A 15,614-nucleotide genomic window follows, 5' to 3' on the forward strand; every position below is an offset into this window, starting at 1 on the left:
TTAAATAGGAAGCCCTGGCCAATCAGTGGTCCCTGTGTTCCTCCAGTCAGGGCCCTGGCGCGTCCCTGAGGTAGCTTCAGGTTTCATGGCCTCTCTGCTCCAATACTTAGTAGCAAGCTACTGGGTGGGAGCAGGGAAGCACTAGTCACCTGGGAATCTTGCAGTCGTAGGGTTCGGAGTTGTGGGGGGTTATAGCACCATTAGCCAAGAGGCTGCTAGCACATGCCAATGCTTTTGTTTAAAAATGCATTTTATTGATTGTATAAATCTGGAAATATCACACACACATATGATCAGCAGGACATTTGCCTTATACAAAATAAACCCATATTTCACCTCTGGTGGCTACTCACCAATTGCCCTCTGAGCAGACACAACAGGCCTGATCCTGCAAGTTGCTGAGCGACTCCTGCTCCAAATGATTTCAAGGAGGGTGAGGGCACTGGATGCCCCACAGGATCAGTCTCTAGCCTGGATTGGAAAGCACAGCTTCCTACCGCAAACATCTCTTCTCAGGAGCAGAGGCCACCACAAGAGCTGGCAAAATCGTAGCAGATTCTTTTTTGACATTACATGGGACTGGAGTGATACAGTGAGAAGAGCAGGCCCATCTGATCCCGTTGGAATGGGTAGGGCCCTTCCCAAAAAGGAATGAGAGAAGCTGGCGTGACAGCCCTGCAGACTAAAATCCAATCACCCCAGAATAACCCAGGCAGAAGCACTACAAGATCCCTGCCATACTCCCTCATGCCTGTTCCTTAACCTTGAGATGAAGGAAGCACCTGTAGGCAGTTAGCCATCCCACCCCAGGCACTCCCCATCATTTCATGATGAGACAGCTGAACAATCAGCAGATTTCAGCTTCCGCTGTAATAAATCTTGATGTTCTCCTCAGCTCAGTCCCGAAGCACAGTTTGCACCCACAATTATTTATGGGTCGATTATTTAGGTGCCCAAGTATCTGATTTATAGGCCTGGTTAGTTGGTACAATGCAAGTCTATGTGGCAGTTTAAATGACATCTAAAATTACCTAAATTGCATCTGTGTTTATTTATAGATGGAATAAGAGAAGCCTGCTTACAACAGGGCTAAAAATCTGGCCCAAACTCTGGGTGTATGTAATGATGCATACATCAGAACTAACTGGAAGTGTCCCCATTACAGCCATGAATGGCTGTGAAATTATACTATACAAGCACACACACTAAAATGCACCATTCAGTTGCATTGTTTCCTGCTACGTACCATCCATCCCATTTCTTGGATTTGCACCTTGTGTATTTAGATTGCAAGCCCTCTGGGCCCACTTTCCGACAGGTCTGTAAGGTGCTTAGTGTGTTGGTGCTATATAAATATTACTGCACACAATCAGCATTCAAAATGAGGGGTGAAGTTAGATGCCTCTGCAAAAACCATAGTGGGCTGCAAGTGAGCTAAGCAAGTGATTTGTGTACGTGAGCTGAATGGTTACCATCTTTCCAAAACAGAAGATTGTGGAGATCCAAGAAGGTGGATGGCAACAGTTTCCAGATTCATCACATGGCAGTTTTTTAGCCAATAATGAGCCAAGAATGGTCCTTGTCAGCATCTTAGGGCCACTTCAGTTGCTCAGTAGGTCATACTGACAACAGCTCCACACCAGTTACTGTAGCACAGAACAATCCTTTTCTACCCCAGCCCAAACCTGTAGCCCCGTGCATTCCAGGAGTGCTACAAGAGTTGATAAACCATTCTATTATCCAGCGGATATGCTCTGAGCAGGAGATCCCATTTATCCCCCCTTTACATCCAAATACCAAAGTCATCGTCCAGGCTCCTAGACAATACCTGAACACTGATAGCGATCTTACAGATCCCCTGGCAGTCTCAAGGATACCAATGTGCCTTACAAGCTAAATAAATATGGATTGCTTCACCCGCCACATAAAAAAAAAAAATGCAGCCTTCCCTGTGATGAGATATAGTAACCATTTAAAAGTGCACAGCCACTCAACACGAATTTAGGGCAGGAGATGTAGAAGGGCCTAAATAAAACTACAGGGGAATCTTAAGGAGTCAATGTTTAGTTATCCGGCTGGAATTTGGTCAAGAGACCAGGGCTGACCATATCCAAAATGCAGTGGAATTTCTGATGGCCACAGGTGCCCAGAACGTCAGTTTTGTCTCTCCTCCAAAAGATGGCATCAATAGCAGCCTAGCATCCCCTGATAGAGGGCTGGGGTGCTGGTTCAGTGCAGATGCAGAGGAAATAGAGGACCACCTACTGAACGACCAACACTACTTCTCGGAGTGTCTGGGATACCCCTGGAGGCTTCCCATCCAGGTACTAACAGAAGCCAGCTTACCACACCATAGTTATATTTATAGAGCAGTAGCAATCTGGTAAAGCCACAGCCCAAAGCAGCATAGCTGCAGGACACAGACCAAAATTCATTGTTTATAAGCAAGCCTTCTCCAACCCTTCCAAATGCTTCCCTGGCTGCATGGGCAAGAGAACCCAGCCCTGCATTTCTTACTCCTCACCTTCACCCCCCCACACACACACATTTCCTCCAGCATTGCAGGTACATCCCAGTCTGTTCATCTTCACTCCAACAGCGGCCAAAGGGCTCAAATCCACAGGGAATCTACACTAGGAGAAGTGGGCCAGTCACTTTAAGAAGCACACTGAGTTTACTGTTCATAAGTGCTCTAGTAAGGATTCACACATACACACACAGAGGCTGTCTCTCTCCTGGGATGGGTAGGGCTCTTTATCTCCTTAGCCAAAGCCAGGTGTTGATGAGACATGCAGAGACTAGCACAGAGTAGACCAGAAGCTCCTTCTGACGCCAGCCAGTACATTGCTCCTCCAGAGTCCACAGCCTCCCAGAGATCTTGTTCAACTGCAGAAAAAGCAGCCAGGTCAGTTACAAGTTATGCAGCAAATGAGGGTGTATATGCCGCTGCCCCTAGCTTCTACCAGCAGGTGTCTCTGTAGGGTTGGCACAACAGCACCCAGTGCGAGGGTGGGAGCTCACAGCTACTCCAGATCTACCTCTCCCAGCAGGAGAGACTGTCCTGGTGTGAAGAGGATCGTCATCTGGACCACACAGACACAGCAGGCAGTTGCTTAAGGAAGCAAAATGTTAGGGTCCAGCAGAGCGTCATTTAGTGTCAGTGACTGGAGTCTGCCAGGGTCAAGCACTTTCCCAGTTGCCTTAGGACAGTAAAATCCCTACAGCCAGCTCTGAGTATAGGAGCACTGGTTGCAAGAGGAGCCCACAGATACACTGCCCTTGCGGGCACCCCAATAAGAGGGGAGGCTTGGATCAATGTAAGAATGCTAGCTGTGGAGGAGCCCACTACTGGTACTGGCGGTACCTGCTCTGATTATCCCTTAAGCAGCTTTCACAGAGTCCAGTTGCAAAACATCTCCTCTCTTTCTCACCTGTTTCCTCATTGCTATGATGTCAGTCACGCCAATCTCCTCCAGGGAGCTTTCTGAGGCTGGCCCTGCGTCCTGGGAGCTAGGAAGAAGGAAAACAAAGAGATGCAAATGTGCAAACAGAGATCAAGAGATGCAATCACATCAGCTCATGTATACAGCCAGGAGGAGGTGAGGGAAGGGTTACCCACACAAAAAGCACACCTGTTGGATGGGGAAAATCTGGGGGGGGAGGGATGAACAAAAAAAAAACCCACCAGATGTTATTGTGGAGATGTAGCATGTCTTTTTAACCACACCACAGCCACTTAAACCCTAACAACATGCAGCCCTCAGTTACCATCATTGCAAAATATACAGCGCATGCTGCAATGGGTAGTGTTATACAGCTGTGTCTATATTGTTAGAATCCCAACATATGGAGCATAGAGAACGTGATATTTACCATTTGGCAGTTTGCCACACACAGAGTCATTAAAACACAAATTAGGGCCAAGGCCTCAGCTGGCATAGCTCCATTGAAATCTATGGAGCCATGCTGATTTACACCAGCAGAAGATCTGCCCCATAATGTATAAAGCTGCTATTTTTTTCCATTAAAAATCGAGTGGTGAGTGTCTGTCCCAGTGCATGAGCCATGGATCTGTTAAAAGAAGGGTTGTCTAGTTACTGTGCATGATCTCCAGCAGGGTCACTTCACTAGGCAAAGGACCTTAGGAGAAATTCTACATGAGGCCTTAAAAAAAAAAAAAAAAAAAAACACCGAACAGAACATGAATGGTGGGGTTTTTTTTGTCTGTCTGCTTCTTACATCACCAGTAGCAAAGATCCCACCATCAGCACTAGTGACAGACCTGCCCATGTGTGAGACAGAAAAAGCTCCACCTTGCTCTCCCATAGCCGCATTGATTCTGCAGGGCTGCTGGGAGTAATAGCTTTGTCTCAGGAAAGTCAGCAGATAGGACTCGAGAGGACAGGCTGGGTAAAAGGGAGCTGCCATTTTCAGAGTCAACTTTTCTAACACAGTGCTCCAAACAGATTTCGTTGTAATTGTAAAATACGGGCCAGCCTCAGATGTCATTCCACTGACTTCAATGCTCCCAATTTACACTGTCTGAGAGGCTCTGGCCCAAAATGTGTACATATAAGACAGATGGGAGATCTCTGTGGATTTGAATTATTTTGCAAAGTTTGCTCTGGGGAAACCACCACAATCCAAGACAGTAAGATGAGGTTTAAGGAAATGGATGCTGATCAATATTATATCTTCATATAACTCTAATACAATGACAAAAGTAAAAATAAATAATTGTGATGCAGCAGTGTTTCTGTCACCAGAGACATAAAATATTAACAACTGAAACAACCCACAATTTTTAATTGAAAAAAAAAATCATGCCAGGCCTGGGTAGTGCCCATTATGGTCTAGACTGAAAATTATCTTTAATTCTAACCCCCTTTTTCCAGTGATGCAACTTTCAAGAATGTCATCTAGTGGTAGATTTACCAAAGGCTTGTTTCTGGTTATGAACGTTGGAGCACAATCAGTCGTCATTTTTTACTCTGTGTGAAAATAAACTTTTCACCTATCAGAAATGGCACATTTGGCTAGGAGAAAAAAAAAAATAGCCAAAACTCAGTTTCAAACTAAGCTTGTTTTGTAGAGAAAACAGACCTCCAAAAACAAGCCAGGTTTGAAGAACGTTAGTCAAGCAGCTTTAAATGTGTGAATGTCACTTTGTGTCTACACAATATAACTTCCGTTTCCCCTGTCCTTCCTCAAAATCATTTGATTACGGAGGTCCTAGCGTGCTGAGAACACAGATGTGTAAATTCCAGGGGCTGCATAGCTCAGCGTAATAGGATCCTGAAAGGTAATTGAAGGATGACTGAGTTATAGCCACTGGTGTTGGGAGCCTACAAAGCTTATAAACTCTGTAGAGAGGAGAGCTGCTGGATCAGAAACTCACGTCAGAGGCTCAAGATCATGGAATCTGTTGCCAAATAGCTCTGGATTTTGACTCCGTTTACCGCTCCAAACCCATTCAATAAAACCAACTAGGTAGTGTTAATGCAGAACCCGAGCACTCGTGTAACATTAAGGCAATAGCCTGAGTCACGAGAATGTCACAGGAGACAGATAATTTGGGACAGTCAAGGGAATTATTGATGTTAGCAGAGGCAGATGGCCAGAAGAGTTTCAGATAGTCCAGGCTGACTGCACAGCTAGTTTCCCCTCACCCAGTCATCATAGGCTAGCAATTAGGGGTATAAAGCAGCAAAGAGCACGAAAGTCCCCCCAAAGAGAATATTCTGAACAGCTCCTCTCCTGCTGCGCTGCCCCCGAGGGTTAAAAAGCGCATCTCTGCTTCATGCCACGTTGTGTCTTTGAGGAATGTGAAAAGCGACAGCACCTACACACAGTTGTGCAGATGCAGGCCTGAAGCAAGCCAGATAGTCACCTCGGCTGAGCTCGGTCTCGGGCAGACTTCTTAACACGGTGGAAGAGTAGGTGACCCAGGAAGTACACCATCTGGAAGATGTTCTGCAGGGAGTAGATCCTGCCATTCTGAAGAAATGCAGGGAATGGGGGGCTGGGCAGTGGGCTTGTGTCTGGCCTGCAGGGCATATACAGAATCACTCCGGTTATTACCTTCTGGGCTGGGCGGCAGTTCCCCTCCCCCTCCATTTACACTGGTGCACCAGGGGACCCAGGATTGGGTTGTTCTCAGTATCCTTATGATTGCGCCAAGCCTTACAGTGGAACGTAGTTAGCAATTGTACCATCTCACTTACACCCAGGCATCATGGAATGGATACTTAAATTAGCTAAAACTAACAATCAAGGACTCATGGAAGACAGGTGAGGTCCCAGAGGGCTGGAGAAGGGCAAACATAGTACCTGTCTGGTTTGTTTGTTTGTTTTAAGAGGGGAACAAAGAGGACCCAGGAAATTATAGACCAATCAGCCTAACTTCGATACTTGGAAAGATACTGAACTAAATTATTAATCAGTTTGTAAGCACCTAGAACACAATAGGGTAATAAGCAATGACCAACATGGATCTGTCAAGAACAAATGCCAAACCAACCTAATTTCCTTCTTTGATGGGGTTACTGCCCTAGTGAACTGGAGGTGGCAGAGCAGTAGATGTGATAGATCTGGATTTTACAAAGGCTTGGGACAGTCCCACATGACATTCTCATAAGTAAACTAGCAAAATGGGGTCTAGGTGAAACAACTATAAAGAGGATGCTCAACTGGTTGAAAGATCATACTCAGAGTAGTAATCAATGGTTTGCTGTCAAACTGGGAGAGGATCGAGTGGGGTCCATCAGGGGGTCTGGCACGATTTAATATTTCATTAATTACTTGGATAATGAAGTGAAGAATGTGCTTATCTGCAGATGTTATAACACTATGTGTGAGGGATTGCAAGCTCTTTGGAGGACAGGATTAGAATTCAAAATGCCCTGGACAAATTGGACAATTGGTCTGAATTCGACAAGATAAAATTCAATAGAGACAAGTGCAATGCTTCACTTGTGCATTTTATTTTTTCCTTCCCAACTACAAAATGGGTTATAACTTGCTAGGCAGTAGTACTGCTGAAAAGGATCTAGGGGGGGATAGTGAATCACAGACTGACTAGGAGCCAAGAACGTGACGAAGCTGCAAAAAAGGCTTAATACCATGCTCGGGGAGGGCTGGGGGGGTATTAGCAGAAGTATCGTATGAGACCGGCAAAGTCATTATCCCATGCTCCTCAGCCCTGAGGCCTCAGCTGGAGTATTGTGTCCAGTTTTAGGCATCACGCTTTCAAAAAGATATGGGAAAACTGGAGAGAGAGTCCAGAGGAGAGCAACAAAAATGATCAAAGGTTTAGAAAACCTGACCAACTGGGCATGTTTAATTTTGAGACTAGAAGGCTGAGGGGAAACCTGCTAACACTCTTCAAATATGTTAAGGGCTGTTATAAAGAGGACAGTGATCAATTGTTCTCCCTGGTCCACTGAAGATAGGACAAGAAGTAATCAGCACAGGAGATTTAGATTAGATATTAGGAAAAACTTTCTAAGTCTAAGGATAGTTGAGTACTGAAATAGGTAACCAAGGGAGGCTGTGGAACCCCTCCTCATTGGAGGTTTGTAAGAACAGGTGATGGTCTAGGTATACTTGGTCCAGTCTTGGCGCAGGCTATGGCTTAGATTATCTTTTAAGATTTTTGCTTCTATCATTCTATGATAGTTATGCTCAACCAGGATCACCAGCTCAGAGTCAATAGATGACCCATCTGCTTATACTACACTCACTACTGTGGTATTTGACTATTAGCTTCTGTGAATGATGTAATCAGGGACAGCCATCCTTGCATACCATGCCCTGCCAGCCCTTGGCAAAGTCAGTCTTCATAGCATTAGTAAAAGGGAAAGGAGGATTGTGTTTCCAGGAGTCAGCAGGCTCAAGTTCTATCCTTGGCTCTGCTACGGATGTGCTAGTGTAACACTGGGGCAACCTCTCTGTGCCTCAGTAAAACAGAGATGACGCCTAGCTCAGGAAGGTGTTCAGAATCTTAACGTATTGCTGGTGAAGGGCTCCAGCCTTCAAAGATGGACGGTCCGAGAGAAGGCCAGCGTGCTGTTAAAGATCAAGGAGGGAGATCAACATGGCTCTGAGAAACACGGCCTGTCCAGCCTGAGCTGGTCAAGGCTGACCAGGCATCAGCCACACCTTTCAGCAGGATAGTCAGGCCAAGGGCTGACAAGGCCTTGAGCCCTCAGTGAGCCGAGAGCTCCTCGTACGGAGGATCACACACGAGAGGATGGATCATCTGATGCTGGGACATCATTTAATAAGAGCATTTTACTGGAACTTGCCAATATGGGCTTGGTCCCTTCTTTCCATGCCGCTGCCTGTCAATACCCTTAGATCGATGGGGGGGGGGGATCATGCCTTCCATAGCGTGAGAGTTCTGCTGGGCCAATGGGCCTTCTGAACACAATAAGAGAGGCTGAGCATTCAGCCTGGGAATTAACCCCTGGCAGTTCTCACCGGTCAGGCTTCTGGTTCGTGCAACGCAAGGCAATCTGGGGGGTCTCGCTTAGAGTTCTCTCCTTCCGCAGTCTGCCATGGTGGGTCTGTTAGAACGCACACACAAACCAGAGTATTAGTACTGACTCTGAGAGTCATTCCCCTCATTCAACCCTTCAATGATCCCACAGCATCCCCTATGCTCTGCCATCGTCAGCCAGGGGTAGGAGGCAGCGGAGGGCAACAACCCCAGTAATTCATTAGAACTGCTACAGCTCTATTGCAGCCCCACCATATCTACTGTGAAACTGCCGTGCCAAGTGGGTTTTAGCACAGTAAACGAATGTGCTTTCACAGCCACGTGGGCCTGATCCCATGGTCTTCACTCCAGTAAAGACCCACTGGCATCAATGGGAGTTTTGCCTTGAATAAGGACCGTGGCAACAATTTCAAATTCATACTCTGCCACTGGGGTAGCACAATAACCTATTTATGCAATAGCCTCCTGGCCTACACAGTAGTTATCTTAGCCCGCTTCTTATACAGTGCGACACATAATATATTATGTCATAATTATACAAGCATTCAGGCCATAAAGGCATTAATGTGACATATTGTGTTTAGATCCCGGAACAGCATATGCCAGAACGCATCTGCACACCAGCCTTGCCCATGATCAGCCTTGCTCCATGAGAATACATAAAAAGGACAGTGTCTAAATGCAAACGTCATATTCGAATGAAACCCCTTATTGAAGCTGAAAGAATTTGTATACAACCTTGTTTGAAGTTTGTTTATTCTCTTGCATTTCATTTGGCTCAGACAGCAAAGCTAGACTGACCTGTTTATGCCTTGGTTTGATCATAGGCTAGCCTCCTGCCATAGCATATGAGGAGACTTAAAATATACAAGGGGGGGTGGGCGGAAACAGATGAGTTTTGCCATTCCATAGGAGCAGGAGAAGGCCCAGTGAGCCAACCTTTCTTGGAAATATTTCCACTATCATCAGGTTTTATGGAACAACCTTGAATTTGAGCCTGAAGTGCATATGTGACCATCCCATGCAGTGTCATCCCTTCCCAGCAGCAGCATTCCCTTATCACCCACAGTAGAGCTACATGAAATTTGGTAGCTTCCTTTCACAGCTGGCTGTGGAAGCATTTCCCTTGGTTTCAGTTCACAGCCAGGACCTGACTGGAGCCAGAAAAGTTGGAGCTGGCATTTAGATTAATGAGGGAGCTCTGAAGAGAAAGAAATTAAGCTCTACATATCTTAGCACTCCTGTAACGCTCCAGGGGGCGAAGGTGCCTTAGAGAAGGCCTGGTTGGAATGTCTGGATGACTAAAGATGCAAGTTTCTACCTGTAATCGTTGGAGAACGAAAGACAGCTTCTTTCTTCTAGAAAAAAGAAAAGGAGTACTTGTGGCACCTTAGAGACTAACCAATTTATTAGAGCATAAGCTTTCGTGAGCTACAGCTCACTTCCTCAGATGCATATCGTGGAAACTGCAGCAGGCTTTATATATACACAGAGAATATGAAACAATACCTATTCCCACCCCACTGTCCTGCTGGTAATAGCTTATCTAAAGTGATTTCCAGCACAAATCCAGGTTTTCTCACCCTCCACCCCCCCACACAAATTCACTCTCCTGCTGGTGATAGCCCATCCAAAGTGACAACTCTTTACACAATGTGCATGACAATCAAGCTGGGCTATTTCCTGCATAAATCCAGGTTCTCACATCCCCCCCACCCCCATACACACACAAACTCACTCTCCTGCTGGTAATAGCTCATCCAAACTGACCACTCTTCAAGTTAAAATCCAAGTTAAACCAGAACATCTGGGGGGGGGGGGGTAGGAAAAAACAAGAGGAAACAGGCTACCTTGCATAATGACTTAGCCACTCCAAGTCTCTATTTAAGCCTAAATTAATAGTATCCAATTTGCAAATGAATTCCAATTCAGCAGTTTCTCGCTGGAGTCTGGATTTGAAGTTTTTTTGTTTTAAGATAGCGACCTTCATGTCTGTGATCGCGTGACCAGAGAGATTGAAGTGTTCTCCGACTGGTTTATGAATGTTATAATTCTTGACATCTGATTTGTGTCCATTTATTCTTTTACGTAGAGACTGTCCAGTTTGACCAATGTACATGGCAGAGCGGCATTGCTGGCACATGATGGCATATATCACATTGGTGGATGTGCAGGTGAACGAGCCTCTGATAGTGTGGCTGATGTTATTAGGCCCTGTGATGGTGTCCCCTGAATAGATATGTGGGCACAGTTGGCAACGGGCTTTGTTGCAAGGATAAGTTCCTGGGTTAGTGGTTCTGTTGTGTGGTATGTGGTTGTTGGTGAGTATTTGCTTCAGGTTGCGGGGCTGTCTGTAGGCAAGGACTGGCCTGTCTCCCAAGATTTGTGAGAGTGTTGGGTCATCCTTTAGGATAGGTTGTAGATCCTTAATAATGCGTTGGAGGGGTTTTAGTTGGGGGCTGAAGGTGCCATCATGTGCCAGCAATGCCCCTCTGCCATGTACATTGGTCAAACTGGACAGTCTCTACGTAAAAGAATAAATGGACACAAATCAGATGTCAAGAATTATAACATTCATAAACCAGTCGGAGAACACTTCAATCTCTCTGGTCACGCGATCACAGACATGAAGGTCGCTATCTTAAAACAAAAAAACTTCAAATCCAGACTCCAGCGAGAAACTGCTGAATTGGAATTCATTTGCAAATTGGATACTATTAATTTAGGCTTAAATAGAGACTTGGAGTGGCTAAGTCATTATGCAAGGTAGCCTGTTTCCTCTTGTTTTTTCCTACCCCCCCCCCCCAGATGTTCTGGTTTAACTTGGATTTTAACTTGAAGAGTGGTCAGTTTGGATGAGCTATTACCAGCAGGAGAGTGAGTTTGTGTGTGTATGGGGGTGGGGGGGATGTGAGAACCTGGATTTATGCAGGAAATAGCCCAGCTTGATTGTCATGCACATTGTGTAAAGAGTTGTCACTTTGGATGGGCTATCACCAGCAGGAGAGTGAATTTGTGTGGGGGGGTGGAGGGTGAGAAAACCTGGATTTGTGCTGGAAATCACTTTAGATAAGCTATTACCAGCAGGACAGTGGGGTGGGAATAGGTATTGTTTCATATTCTCTGTGTATATATAAAGCCTGCTGCAGTTTCCACGATATGCATCTGAGGAAGTGAGCTGTAGCTCACGAAAGCTTATGCTCTAATAAATTGGTTAGTCTCTAAGGTGCCACAAGTACTCCTTTTCTTTTTGCGAATACAGACTAACACGGCTGTTACTCTGAATTCTTTCTTCTAGATTAGTTTTGCGTTAGAGTAAAAATTTGTCTCTGGATTATTGAACACTGTTTTGACCCCAAGTACTGATAAAACTAAACTTCTTTTCCTGTTTGACACAGTAGAAGGGTTGAAAAGGGATCCCACCACCCAGCTGGCCTATATTTGGGACACACCTAGTGCTTCATTTGTGCCAGGGCTGAGCCCCAGCACCACTAGATTTGGCAGTTCGTAGCTCTGGCACCTCTGGGCTTGCTGCATCCATTAGGACTGTAAAAAAAAAAAAAAAAAAAAAATTGCTTGAGCCCTGGCACCTCTTTCATTACAAATTAAGCACTGGACACACCACATGAAACAAAGTGGCACCAGAACACATTCTGCCCAGAGGAGATAACAGCAGTGGACATTAGTGGTGGGGCAAAAATTAATTCAGAGAGAACCCCTCCAAAGATCTCTTGTTCTGGACAGAACCAGAGTTCAGAAGAGTAGACTGCGACATGAGTCATCCTATCGAGCTATTCTGCAGAGGTGGGAGCTCTCCTTTTACACATTGTCTGTCTTGTCACTTAAATCAGGACTTCCTCACAGGTACGGGGCACTATCAGGTGGGCTATGGGATGCAGAAGGAAGACGACACTGGGGACAATTTCACTATCCCAGGAATTTTTCCTCTGGGAGACTGCCTTGTTACACGTGCCCAAGTCTGTTCCAGATACAGTACCGATCGCTTGCGTTTCTGGGTGCCTGACTGGGTCGTGGTGTCCAGAAACAGGAGCTCCCCAAATCCTGTAGGCTGGGTGGAAGGGTCCTGAGGCATATGCACAATAGAGGGGTGCTGCCTTAGCTGGTCCAACAGGAGAGGCCTTCGACTATCATCCATCATCTCTACAGAGAGGAAAGAGCGGGCAGTTAGAAACATTTGCCTATGTCCCAGAACATAACAGCATCGTGTTCAGACTGGGGGCTGGGGGTGGAAGTGATGTCGAAATCCCTGTGTTTCTATGGCTACCAATACAATACCCCTCCAGAAAAACACACAAAAAAAACCCAAAACCAAAACCACCCACACCCCTGCAGCTTTGACAGTCATGGTCTGCAGTCTTTATCCGGTGCCTGTTCCAGGTTTTCCCATAGAAATCCATTTCAGGATTTCCTCCCCACCTCCCTCCCTCCAGCAATCACTGGAGCACTCTTGCCCTTAGCTGAAAGTGGGGCAGGCTTCAAACTACTCACCCACAGGCACATGGAAATCCCATGCCGGAATTCTTACACCCACATGGACCGGAAACTGAATGGAGAATGATGACAAAACTCCTCTAAGACATTCACTGCTTCAGGCAGAGTCTAACCGTGCCCCTATTTAGCCTCAAAGCCCATGAAAACAAGTAGAGCCATCTGGCACTGACGGCAGCAGTTGGCTACTAGTCAGCATGTTCAATCTCCCCAAAAGCCGGGCTCCAGAGAAGTAATCAGAGTTTTACCTCCAAGTCTCTAAAAAAAAAAAAAAAAAGCATTCCTTGGACACACACCACCAGCTGTGCTGAGGATAAGCCAGCCTTACTCTCAAGGCACAGAGAAGAGGCTAGTACACTGCAGTTTGGGCGTTGGTGTTCAAAGAGTAGGGGCCCTGAGTCCTTGTTTACCTGGCATCCCAAGGAGGAGACTCTACCAAGGGGGGGGGGGGGGGAGATCTGGATAATGCAGATTGTAGCTCCACCTCCCCCAAGCAGGGACTTCAAGATATTAGCCAGCTTGAGTGGCACCAAGAGGATCTTAGATCTTTCCCTCCTCCACCCTATCCCTCTCTGATGAGCGCACGCACACTCATTAACCTTGGCTGAACAACACCCACCTCAAGCCCTCTGCCCCTGAGGCTGCACAATCAGAGCAATTCTGGATCCTAAACGCTGTTGCTCCCACATCTGGAAGCCTGCCTGTCACCAGCTCCACAAGCACTGCCAGAACCAGCCTCACCGTGGCCTGGCTTTAACCCTCACTCATATCTCTGGCACTTCCTCTTGGCTAATTTAGTCTCTCTTGGCTCCTTGCTGTCTAGGGCCCAGAATGCAGCAGCAGGACTGCTCTGCTGCCCCAGAAAGCTGCATTACTCCCGCCTCCATCACCATCTCTGGCTTCATACCCACTTCCAGACCTAAATCCACAATTTCCCACATGGCTTTCAAAGCTCTCCATAGACTCACGCTGCTCCAGCTACACCGCCATACTGCACAGCTACCTTCTCCTGCCTCTTCACTCTGCATCTTCTCTCCACGCTTGGAAAGTGTAACCTCTCCTCCCTCATCTCTCTGGAGCCCATTCCCTCCCTGCCATCGGGCGCTTTGGCACCTTTACTAGGGTGTGATGATCATCACTTCCCACATCATTCTAATACTCCTCCCCACACCTCCCTCATGCTACAGGAAGACAGAGATCTTTTGCCTCTTCGCCACTCCAGCCCCTGCTTTTCCCCCTTCTCGCCTCTCACACGGCAGCCGCCGATGCAATTCTCCCAAACAAACCCTCGGTCCCCACTCTCAGTGCAAAGTGTGTTGGGATCGGCCAATGGGGGATGCTACACAGAGTCCATTGCATTTGATCCTCTGTGCTAGTCCATGTCCAGTCAGAGCCGGCCCATTCCATCACCTGCCAGCGACAGCCTATCAGGGATGTGCATCCGGAAGGAAGGACGAAGCTCCTCAGCTTCTCTCTCCTTTCCCAGTGGGTTGGACTCTTGCACCACCTGCAGCCTGCTGGGCACCTGCATGCGCTGATTGATGGCCTCCATGAAGCTCACGTCGCATGGGGCTCGGTTCACCTCCAGGCCCCGAAACGGCCACATCATCATTTTATTCCCAGCCTTACTTTGGCAGCCTGTGAGGTCACACAATAAAAAAAAAAGCCAACACAGCACTGAAAGAAAGTTATCAACACCAAACCCTCTCACATCCTGCCATGGTGGGCACAATTTAAGATGCAAACGTAATAATAATCCCTAACTCTCATACAGGGCCTTTCATGGGCAGACCTCAAAGTATTTTACAAGGGCGCCCATCTGTGAAATGGGGGGTGATACTGGGGAAACTGAGGCACAGAGCAGTGCAGTGAGTTGCCCAAGGTCACCCAGCAGGCCAATGGCAGAGGTAATCAATAGAAAAAACCAGACACTGTTTTAAAAACCAAACAATGGCACACCCTAAGAATTAGCTGGTGGGAGGAGACAAAAAGATTCTGATAATGATTAAAAATGGAAAATTCCTGTCGGAGGGGAAAACCATGTTCATACTCACATTTCTCCATATGCAAAGAGCATTCCTTACTGCTGAAAGTAGATGGCAATGAGCAAGAAAGTAGTAAATTGTCCATAGGAAAGAGCACAGTATACATGGTACAGCCAGGCAAAATTTTTCCACCAAAAAGGTTTTGTTTGTATTTTTGAGGGAAAACTGGGTTTTCAATTCAACTCAGAATTTTATTTTATTTTTTTCATATGAAAAGAGTGTTCTGGCCACACAAAATTTCAAGTCTTTGTCAAAAAACAGAGAAACGTTTATTTTCTTTCAGGGAAAAAGCTGAAATTTTCCTCTGGGAAATTTCAACAAAAATTAATTCCCCGCTGCCATTTTCAGAGCAATTTTCTGCAAGAAAAAGGCTTGTTTTCTGAGCAGCCCTAGTGTACCTTTAAGAAGAAAATGGTCACAGTCTCAGAGAATCATAGAAGATTAGGGTTGGAAGGGACCTCAGGAGGTCATCTAGTCCAACCCCCTGCTCCAGGCAGCACCAACCCCAGCTGAATCATATCAGCCAGGGCTTTGTCAAGCCAGGACTTGAAAACCTCCAA

General features: G+C 46.3%; 1 protein-coding gene across 2 annotated transcripts in view; it reads right to left on the reverse strand.

Annotated features, from left to right (window-relative positions):
* Positions 1–252: 252 nt before the first annotated feature.
* The window catches only part of LOC311525818 (mitochondrial fission factor-like), a 28,934-nt gene continuing 13,572 nt past the window's right edge, over positions 253–15,614 (reverse strand). Inside the window, exons 2-7 of one of the 2 annotated variants that reach the window (XM_084638211.1) lie at positions 14,420–14,647; positions 12,498–12,661; positions 8,482–8,567; positions 5,891–6,046; positions 3,432–3,510; positions 253–2,886 (exon numbers count right to left, since the gene is read on the reverse strand). In XM_084638211.1, the coding sequence (XP_084494337.1) occupies positions 2,755–2,886; positions 3,432–3,510; positions 5,891–6,046; positions 8,482–8,567; positions 12,498–12,661; positions 14,420–14,621 (819 nt within the window). In that variant the 5' untranslated portion in view covers positions 14,622–14,647 and the 3' untranslated portion in view covers positions 253–2,754. The remainder of the gene's footprint in view (positions 2,887–3,431; positions 3,511–5,890; positions 6,047–8,481; positions 8,568–12,497; positions 12,662–14,419; positions 14,648–15,614) is intronic. The other variant, XM_084638212.1, reaches the window with a different exon arrangement.

Source organism: Lepidochelys olivacea, assembly GCF_965140295.1.
Source record: "Lepidochelys olivacea isolate rLepOli2 genome assembly, chromosome: 9".
Classification (NCBI taxonomy): Eukaryota; Metazoa; Chordata; order Testudines; family Cheloniidae; genus Lepidochelys; species Lepidochelys olivacea.